Here is a 10,367-nt window from a genome sequence, read left to right on the forward strand (position 1 = left end):
TTTGGGAACCATGACTTGATTTCCTTCCCACACCTTATTTTTCATTCGCTGGAGGATGGTGTTTTTAATGCTAGGAGAAAGAGCAAGGAAGGAAGACCCTTTTATATCCTGCACCATGCCTTCATGTTTAAACTCTATAAATCCCAACTTGCCCTCAAACCACCTCTTTTAGTTAACCACCTTTCCATTGTTACACCTCAAGTCTCCATTGACCCTAGCCCTAGATCAACCTTGAAGATGGTGAAAAAAAATCCCTTGGTTACTAGGAAAAGCATCAACATTATTGACTCTGATACTGATATGGGTGGAGCAATAAAGCTACCAGGAGTTTCAATAAAAGGCTTAAAATAGAAAAATTTAAGACACCCCCCAAATAGGAGGTGAGTTCTTAGTCCATGAAGACTGTAATGAAATCCACTAGGAGGAGAAAAGTTATACACCCTAGCTTTGGGAGTAAGGATGTTCCTAACTCTTCCCACATTTCAAACACACTAGAAGCCAACTTGTCCCCAAATAAAAGAGTAGGGGAAGATATCCCTATGAAGGATTCTACTAAGGGTGGGGATAATAAAGGGTGTCACATCCATGGGAAGGATCAGAGAAAAATTTGGTTAGACTTGCTAGAGAAATCCATGCATGACCTAGCTGATAATCAGGAAGCCCTGTGTCATGAAGTTGGAACCCTTATTGAGTTCTCTATGAAGGTTATGCATTCGGCAGCCACCCCTCTATAATTTTTGTATGTGAAAAAGGAGGAGAAGGAAGTGGGAAAAGAGAGTGAGACTACTCGCTCCCTCTATAGCTTCCTAGTAGACAATTGTCTCAATACTCTTCTTGAAAAACCCATCAAGTAGGAGGCGAAGAAATCGGCTATGGAGGATCCTGATGAGAGGCAAGGGGAGACTTAGAGGTGAAAGAGGGGAGCTAGCCCATGTGCCTTTGTTTCTTTTTTCTTTTTTTTTATGTTATTGTTAACTATGAACTTCATGGCCTTTGTGTCATTTTTGGTTAGTGTAAATATTAAACATTTTAACAATGGTGCTTGTAATTTATGTTGTTGGGTTAATTTTTGGTATTGTATGTATGTTAGGGGTAGGTTAGTTGATACTAATATTAATAAGTTCCTTGTTATGTTTTTAATTGTTAAGATGTTTTTGATGTCTAGAAAAGGTATTGGTTAGATAGTACAAGGTAACTACTAGCTTTTCTCCAGTCTTATATACTATGGGGTCAACCCCCCTTCTTTTGTCTACTATCTATTACATCAAAAATAATAGTAATAATATTGATGTATGCATTTTTAATTATATTTTTATTGTGCACCCTAATTAGAGCTCATGACAATTTCAATTGAGGTGTTACAAACTACGATTCAATCCTGCATGCATTTTACAATATTTTGAAATGTATTTGGCTCTCTCTTAGTTCTTTGCACTTTTTGGTCACCTAAACTCATAGTTTTGAACAAAGGATCCATTCTCCTTGCATTATTGATCACATTGGCACTACATTATTCTTGCCATCTATGTCGTTGAGCTTGCCTCTCTTCAAGGGGAATCTCTTGAATCTACTCACTTGTCCATTTTGAAACATATCACCATAATCTTGATAATTCCCTTGCTATTCTATCTTTTTCCTCCATTATTTTTTCTTATCTATCATTTAATTGAATTTATTTAGTTATTATGGAGGTAAAAACACCAAATCATAGATTTGATTGAGATAGGACTTAAAGAAACTCTCATCATTTTGAAATCTCTCTATGTGCAAGTATTGTAGAGGAGCAAGTTCAACACATCAACTTCATCAAAGATCATGTTTGGTGCCATAATCCTCCTTTTTTTCATCAGATGTGTAATCTACTACTAGTTATGTTACTCTGTTATTTCATCTTTTTTAGTAACACATTTATTTAGTTTCTATTAGTTTCATTTACCTTCTAGTCATTGTCATTGTACTTTGCATTAGAATTAATTGTCAACTCTAATTATAATTGTCACGCTGGTTAGCTATTCATGTAACCACGCATAGAACATGTAATATGAATGTTAAGGAAAATGAATTTTCTAGATTTTGGTGCTCAATTTTAAATTTTAAATTAGAGTTTTGGCGATCAACTTAATCTACTTTTCCTAGCCTTTGTTAAATGAAATGGTTGTGTTGTGCCTCTATTACAATCTCGAATATGGCATTAGAGTAGTAGTCTCCTTTGTTCTAAATTTTAAATATATAATTAGAGAACAAGATTAAAAATCCTAGCGAAACAAAGTTTTTAGAGCCCATGGTAGGATATATTGGATAGATGTGAGAGTTTGCAACTATGTGAATTTATTATAGACAAAATGAGAGGATATTGACAATCTTGGGTGTGAGGAATATTTGTAAGAGTTGAAAATTGTTTTAGGAAAGAATGAATATATAAGGAACCAATTGACAAAGGGTTGTTGTCTAAAGCAATTTTGAGAGATATTTAAACAGAATAAAAAAAGCTTCTAAAAAATTAACTATCTTTCAACTCTATAATGCTATTTGCTAATTTTAAAAGGTAAGAATTTGATTTTGCCTTTTTTTTTTTATCTAGAAGATTTGGAAATTGGTTTTTATGAATAGATGAGAGTTATAGTGTTCTTTTAATGCAATAATAGTAAATAAGGAAAAAATTAATTTAGAAGAAGAATTGATGAGTATCAAAGAATCCAATTTAAAATTGATAACAAGTTTTAAAGAATTTGAAAAATAAAAATAAGAATATCTATGTCAAGTTTAAGGTTTAGAAAAAGAATTAAACAAAGTTAAGAAGATAAATTAGAAATTAGAAGAAAATTTGAAGTCATTTGATGATGTTGAGAAAAAGAATAAAATTTTAGAAGAAAAGATGAATAAATTGGAGGAGGAGAATAGTACATTAAAGAAGGAAATGTCTAGTATGAAATATAAGAATGAATGTTTGAAGTCAAAACTATTTATATGTGATTTATCATGTAACGAAAATGGTTTATGTGATTATATAACTGAGATGAAAATGTTTGTAATAAAGAATGTACAAAAAAAAATGATGACGAGGTTGCAAATTGTGTTTGTTATGACATAAGAGTGTTGGATTGAAGACAATGAAGAAGATGAGTTACGAAGGTAAATGATTGGAAAATTGTGAACAAGGAATGAGAGAGCCAATTAAGCCCATTTGGAGACCAAAAACTACAGGTCTTGGGTATAGTAATAGTCATAATAATGTTCAACATGATATATGTATGAAAAAATTAGCAAAAAGAAAGAAATCAAAATGTGCTCATTGTAATAGAGAAGGTCATAGAAAAGACATGTGTCAGGATTTACATCCATGAAAAATTTGTAGCTTGGAAAATAATATTGCAAAATTGTGTTGGAATAAAGAATGAAAAAAAGAATGTATGATATAGTTTGGAAAAATGGATTGTGGATGGATTGATGAATCTAATTTGAAAATTGTTATAGAAAATTTCTAAAGGATGTTCAAACTTCCATGTGTGAAAAATATTAGCAATCATAGAGAGCTTGAAATTCAATGCAGTGAAGAAAAATAAGGGAAAGAGATTAGAAAGTGGAGAAGAAATGTGAAAATTTAAGAGAAGGATTAAAAAGAAAGAAACATGAGGTTTTGAATGTTTAAAAATAAAATTTTGAAAGATATGAGTGAAAGAGGAAGGATAAAAGAAGAAAGTTGTAAATCTATAGCAACAATTAAGAGAAGAATGTTGAAGTCAAGAGATAAGAATTTTAAATATCTAGCAATAAAAAAGAGAAGAATCTTGAAAGTCTAAATAGAATAAAGTTAAACAAAAGAAAAAGATAAGATGATGGAAATCGAAGAAACAATAGAAATAAATAAAGAAGTTTGTATGGATGTGTCAATGATTCAGGCAGAGATGAACAAATCATAAAAGTACAATGTATAGTGTCTTTGGAAAGTCTAAAAAAGGTGGCATATACTTTGTGGAAGTGATGTGAAAAAATTAATAAAGTGCATGATTTTGAAAAATAAATGTGAATGAATAAAAGATGTTTGAAAAAGAGGAAGACAAATATTTGATATAGAAAAATGACAAAGAAGAACAATTTAGTGTAGAAGATGATGAAGAAAATTATGATGAGTGAAAGAGCATGGATAACAACGATGGAAGAAGAAAAATATGTAAGATTAAAACATAATCAAGTATATTGGTTTGATGATAACGAAGATGATGATATGGAATGTAATTAGGGGAATAATGTTGAAGGAAATACAAAAATTACACAAATGGATGTAGAATTTTCTATTGTAGAGAATGACAAAAAGGGATCAGAGATATGTTTGTTTAATGGATAAGAGAAAGAGAATGATTGTAGAAATGGAGGGAAATCTAGTTGTGTTCCCACCTTGTAAAGACAAAAACAAGAGGTTAAGGGTGATCCAATCACATCCTACCCTACAAAAAAAAGAAGCTAGTGGATTTGAGAAAACAAGTCATGTTCTACCCCATAGATATAGAAGAAGAACCAGTCACATTCTTCTTTCTTTAATAGAAGAACCTTGTTGGGGATAAAGAGGTGACCCAATCGTGTTTACCTTGCAAAGACAAAACCAAGACAACAGAAACTTTGTAGTGGACACAAATTTATCTCTCATCAACGAAACATCCCAGTAGCAATATGGATTGTCAAGGTTTCAAGGAAGAAGATACAAAACTTGAAGATGGAGCAAGATTCATAGAGTCAAAATTATCGGGGAGTATTAGAAGTAATTATTGAGCTTAGATATAATCATCAAATTAGTTAACCAGTTATGTTAGCTGCACGCGGAGCATTTAATACGAACATTGAGGAAAATGAAGTTTCCAAATTTAGTTGCCTAGTGTTGAATTTCAAATTACAGTTTTTGCGTTCAAATTTATTGTCTTGTTTTATATATATCTAATGTAGCTCTTTTAAATCATATAGTTGAATAATATAATGAATATTTTTCTCTCTATTTTTGTTTTATGAAATGGTTCTTGTATGACTTTGTTCTAATATCTGATACGGTATTAGAGCAATAGTATCCTTTATTCTAAATTTTAAATACTTTGTCCATATTAAATACTAGCACATTGCACTATTGTCCTACACAGCTAATGTCTTCTACAAATTATACTAGTTTCCAATGTAATAAGCTCCCAAAGCTCAATATTTCATTATCATTATTAGCTCTTTCAATTGTTATCTAAACTTTTGTTTCATCTTGTATACTTAAATTATTTATATTTATTTCCATTAAATATTTACTTAATCAAAGATACATTTAATACACTATAGATTTATTAGACAACTCTTCATAAAAATTACATTTATTGAAGTGAGTTGGCTCAAGTGAAGATTTATCATGATACTCTAAACGATTACTTCTTATTATATTTTATATGCACCCTGAATAAACAAATTTTGTGCATCTTTTTACGAATAAGCGTAGGTGTGAAATCATTCGGGAGGGACAACAGTCGACTGTCTAGGCCACAATTTGCTTCAAGTGATGTCACTAGATCTCCTTCATTCGACAACTACTCATTGTCCATTAAAGTAATAATATAATAATATGCACAGCGTCCCACTCGTCCTCTTCCTTTCCTTCCGATTTTTTTGGGATAATTACATACACTAGCCCTTCATGGAGTTGGGACCCTGCCTGAGCCTTCATGGGCCTCGCTGAGCGCTATCACATTTATGGAAACCAGCTTGCAATCTTTGGTTTCTGTCAACAAATAACAATTTCGTTTGCACCAATGTCAATTCTGACAATTTCTTATCATCCTTAATCAAGAAAAGATATCACGTAGTTGGAACATTATCAGATAAAGAAGCTTTTATACTATAGAAAGATAAGTTAGCTTAGGTAAGCTCGTAGGCTGAAGTCAAGATGGATGGGAATTTCAAGTAGCGATAGATGCAGTTCATTCACTGAACTAGGACTTACTATACTACTCATAAAGTCGAGAGCAGTTGTGAAAATATCCGATTTAAATGACTATTGACTATTTGGAATTAGTGCTGATGATAAAGTATGTCGCCATCTTGGACCAACACGTTGTCACCAGTTGTTCTCCAGAATTAAGTGATCGCAATGGACTGAAAGATGCAGCGTCATTAAAAGTGGAACGACAAATATCGAAAGCGGTGCTGCTGAATGCCCTAAACTGTGGTCGGCGGTTATATTTCGATTCGGTGGTATCAGGTTCGGGACTCGCAACTTGTGAACGTGCAAATCACATGTTTTGCCAACGTGTATCTTTTATTAAATTGTTCCTTCGTCTCCAGCGTTTGTTTGTGTCAAACAAATCTTGGAGAACGTGCCTTGAAACAATATCTGCAGCTTTAGCATATTCGGCTAGGCCTATTTATTTCTCCAGACGGTAGGCTCGATTCAGAGTTATTGCTGAGAAATAATGGAAAACAAGTCCCTGGTTAATGTATGTCAGCTTCTATTTATAATGGGATTGAGTTTGCATTTATGCGGAGCGATTCAGGTGGGGTTTTATTCATCGAGGTGTCCGAATGCGGAGTCCGTTGTGAAATCGACGGTGGAAGAACACGTCCGTGGTGATTCAACTATGGCCGCCTCGCTTCTGCGCCTTCACTACCATGACTGCTTTGTTCAGGTAAGATGGTGGCATTTAGAGAAGTTACGAGAACTGTGTGATTGTTTTAATAATTTATTTATTTTTTTCGTTGTGAAATTGTTTTACTTATCTGATATGTACGCAAGAACTAAAAGGTATCCATTCAGTTAGTTTATTGAAACAGATTTATTGATTGCATTTGGTGGTGGTTTCAGGGTTGTGACGGGTCTATACTGATTTCGGGGCCGAACGCAGAGCGAAATTCGGGGGGTCATTCGGGATTGCGCGGGTTCGATGTGATAGAGAGCGCAAAGGCCCGTCTCGAACGGCTTTGTCCGGGAGTTGTTTCCTGCGCCGATATCGTCGCCCTCGCTGCCCGTGACGCCGTGGCACTTGTAAGAAGAGTTTGCTTGTTCTTTGAGATTAGCTTTAGAACAATTTCATTCATTTTTATGGGGACCTCCTCTTTCATCACTTCTCGATTACTCTATTCGCCATTGTTTTGTTTTCTTTTGTTAATTTTTCTATTAGTCTGATTACGGTTTTGGTTTTAGGTTTTTTAAAATCTGCATTGTTCATCATTTAAAAAAAAAAAAAATTCTCATCATCATCTTTAGTTAAATTATTAGTCGCTGGTTTATAAGGCAGGGAACTTATGTTTTCAGTGGACCTTGTTTTTTCGTTTATTTTTCTGTCTATTTTATATCATATTCTAAAGTTTGGAAAAGCTATATTTAAAAAATAATTATTGAATAGAAATTTATATTTTTCGATTGAATGAATCAGATTTTCTTGAGGTATTTAGTTCTTCTTTAGGAAAAAAAATTGAGTAAATTATGAAGAACAGACAGATAAAACCAAAGCACATTAAATGCTAAGAGATAAACATGCATTTAATATGTGTCAGAAAAGTTCTGCAGTCGGTAAATGTCTGCAACTCTACCAATCTGAAAACTCCACCGCACTCTTTCACCGGCCGCCTTTCCTTCTTCACAGAACAATAAAAGTATGGAAAAACTGACCAACATGCGAGAAACAACCTAAATCATCATCTGATCGAGAGCTTGTTGATAACAGCAAGAGCATTGCTGATATACTCCGTTACGTTTTCCGTCTTGGCCTTAATTCAGTACTTGGAAAGACAATATTTTATTTTTTGCTTGTATTCAAATAGTATACCTCCTTGACTATCTCACTGTACTGTTCTGTTATGTTAAATGCATTACGTTAAACCTGGATTATTGTATTAGAAAATTATTCGGAATTATTTGAACCATTTTTTATTTTATTCTAATCTTTTGTTATCAGTTTTAATCAATTATTAAAATTAACAAACCTATATTGTAATTATATATTTATCAACGTAACAAATTGTTTTAATATAATATGTGGTATTTTTAGTGTTCTTTTAACTTTTTAAATATTTAGTGCCGACTACTTTTTATATGCATAGTTTGCTAGATGGAAATGTAAAGCTTATTTTCATATATTATTCAAAATTTACAACTATCCTCCATATTTTCCCCCTTTTAAAGACTGCAGGGACTCATGCTTACAGAGAGCTCTTGTTTTTTTCTATTATTTTTATTAGAATATGATTGAAACAATATCATTGTTGAATTCAATGTTTTTATTTTTTAAATATTATCTATGATTAAGAATAAAAATAAATTAAGAGAAAGAAAATGATTTGTTATGATCAAGATTTGTATAGAAAAGAGGAAAAAAGAGAAGTAATGAGACAATAAAAAGAAAGATGAAGAAGAAGAAATATAAGTAGATATATTTTAATAGAAATTAATTTTTTATCTTTTATTTATATAAATACATAATTTGTTATTTTTGATCTCTCAAACATTTTTCTTTGTTTATTCCTTTAGACTTCATAAATGACAGTAAAAATTAATTTAATTTTCTCAATAATTTTTATATTTCCTATATCTCCTAATTTCTTATTTTTGGCTTCATTGTAATCATGCTTTATACCAAATTATATGCAACTCTGCTTCTTACCCTCCCACACTTCATTTATTATCTTATTTACATTTTAAAAATTATTTATTTATATATTTCCATTTCGTACTTGGATTCTTCTCCTTTGGACATGGGTATCCAATCAGTAATCTTCTTCCTCTCTGTTAGCATAGGAGATCACGGAATGTAATTAGAAACCTGGTCAGAGTCTATACAGAAGCAGCATAATACTATACACCTAGCCGATACAGCAGAAACGACAGACATGAAAGCAACTACTTAGAAATGCGTGTTTTATGAACAGAGTAATGGACCACAGTACGACGTGCCGACGGGCCGCAGAGACGGGCTGGTCTCGTCTGCCCGTGACGCATCAGACATGCCCGACCCAACGGACTCCGTTCAGGTGCTCCAGCGCAAATTTTCCTCCAAGGGCCTCTCCGCCAAAGACCTCGTCGTCCTCAACGGTATATTCTAACAACTCTTTAACATTCGTTCATTTCATTCTATCTTTTTGCTTTGCATAAATCCAACGCAACGATGAACTGCGATGGTTCCCAGCGGCGCATACGATTGGAACGACCGCGTGCTTCTTCGTGGAGGACAGGCTGTACAACTTTGACCCCAACGGAAACGCGGACCCGTCGATTGACCCGAACTTCCTGACGGAGCTGCAACGGACTTGCCCAAAGGACGGGGATGTCAATGTGCGTGTGGCTCTCGACAGCGGATCCGACCTTCAGTTCGACTTGCAGTTTTTAGAGAATGTGAGAGACGGGAAGGGCGTTTTACAATCTGATTCCAACCTGTATCAGGACTTTTCCACAAGGCCATACATCGACTCTTATTTTGGCTTGTTGGGTGGCCTTCTTGGACCTTCCTTCGCGTCCGACTTCGCAGATTCCATGGTTAAAATGGGGCAGGTTGGTGTTAAAAGTGGCTCCAACGGAAAAATCCGACGGGTCTGCTCAACCTTGTAATGTAGCTGCTAATGGATTGAGCATACCTACTGTAACGTGAACTTTGCTTTAAATTGTATGCATTGCCCTTTTTAGTTGTGGGCTGCCTTTTTCTTCTGAAGGCTTATTTAACGTGTAATGTTAATGTTTACAAATATATATATGAATATTCACATGTTCTGGTAGGAGTCTCTGCGATTCGTTCTGCAGAAGAAGCTTTATTCTCTGTACCTTGATCTGCTACCACTGGTCTTACTTCTCAGTTTGGTATTAAAGTTGAAAGAAACGACAACTTTAACGTAGAGAATGATGCAAGTACAAGAGCGCATAGAAAACACGTTCATAAACAGAATACTGGAAAAGCTAAGATGCTTGCTTCTCGTAGGGAAAGACAATTCCGTGAATGGGACTCTTATAAAATAAAGGTTGTTTGGAAAAGATTGAGGTCGTGTCATAGGGATTTGACAATGCAAAAGTGTTGTTGGGTTGTTTGAGGACAACGCTTCCAGGCTGCAACTTGGGTTGCGTTAGTTCAATGCTCCAAGACATCGAAATTCGGCAAGACGCACACCCAAACAAGTGATGTACCCATATAAGGGAGAAGAGTGGTTGATCAAAGGGAGAAGAGTGGTTGATCAAAAGGGCGAGGGTTAACAAGGGGGATAGAGTATTCGAGTGAGTTCTTTAAATAGTTAATATTTTTTTTATAACTAGTATACTAATTATTGTGATTCTAAAGTAGTTAAAATTATTTGTAGTTAATTAAATGAAATGTATTCTTTATTAAAAAATGGTATCCATGATGTCATAATAGTACACAAATAAA

At 33.9% G+C, this 10,367-nt stretch overlaps 1 protein-coding gene across 1 annotated transcript; it reads left to right on the forward strand.

Annotated features, from left to right (window-relative positions):
- The first annotated feature begins 6,306 nt into the window (after positions 1-6,306).
- LOC149553356 (peroxidase 43-like) lies at positions 6,307-9,729 on the forward strand. The gene is made up of 4 exons (XM_089788818.1): positions 6,307-6,647; positions 6,824-7,003; positions 8,887-9,049; positions 9,144-9,729. Exons 1-4 carry the CDS (start codon positions 6,435-6,437, stop codon positions 9,560-9,562), a joined length of 975 nt encoding a protein of 324 aa, XP_089644944.1. The 5' UTR covers positions 6,307-6,434; the 3' UTR covers positions 9,563-9,729.
- The last annotated feature ends 638 nt before the right edge of the window (positions 9,730-10,367 follow it).

The sequence above is a fragment of the Cupressus sempervirens genome, chromosome 6 (genome assembly GCF_028749045.1).
Source record: "Cupressus sempervirens isolate cs-2001-9-10 chromosome 6, ASM2874904v1, whole genome shotgun sequence".
Taxonomy (NCBI): Eukaryota; Viridiplantae; Streptophyta; class Pinopsida; order Cupressales; family Cupressaceae; genus Cupressus; species Cupressus sempervirens.

Coding starts and splice junctions, on each gene's coding strand:
- LOC149553356 (XM_089788818.1), top strand. CDS start 6,435: ATGGAAAACAAGTCCCTGGTTAATGTATGTCAGCTTCTATTTATAATG. Junction 6,648..6,823: donor ACCATGACTGCTTTGTTCAG/GTAAGATGGTGG, acceptor TGGTGGTTTCAG/GGTTGTGACGGGTCTATACT. Junction 7,004..8,886: donor CCCGTGACGCCGTGGCACTT/GTAAGAAGAGTT, acceptor TTTTATGAACAG/AGTAATGGACCACAGTACGA.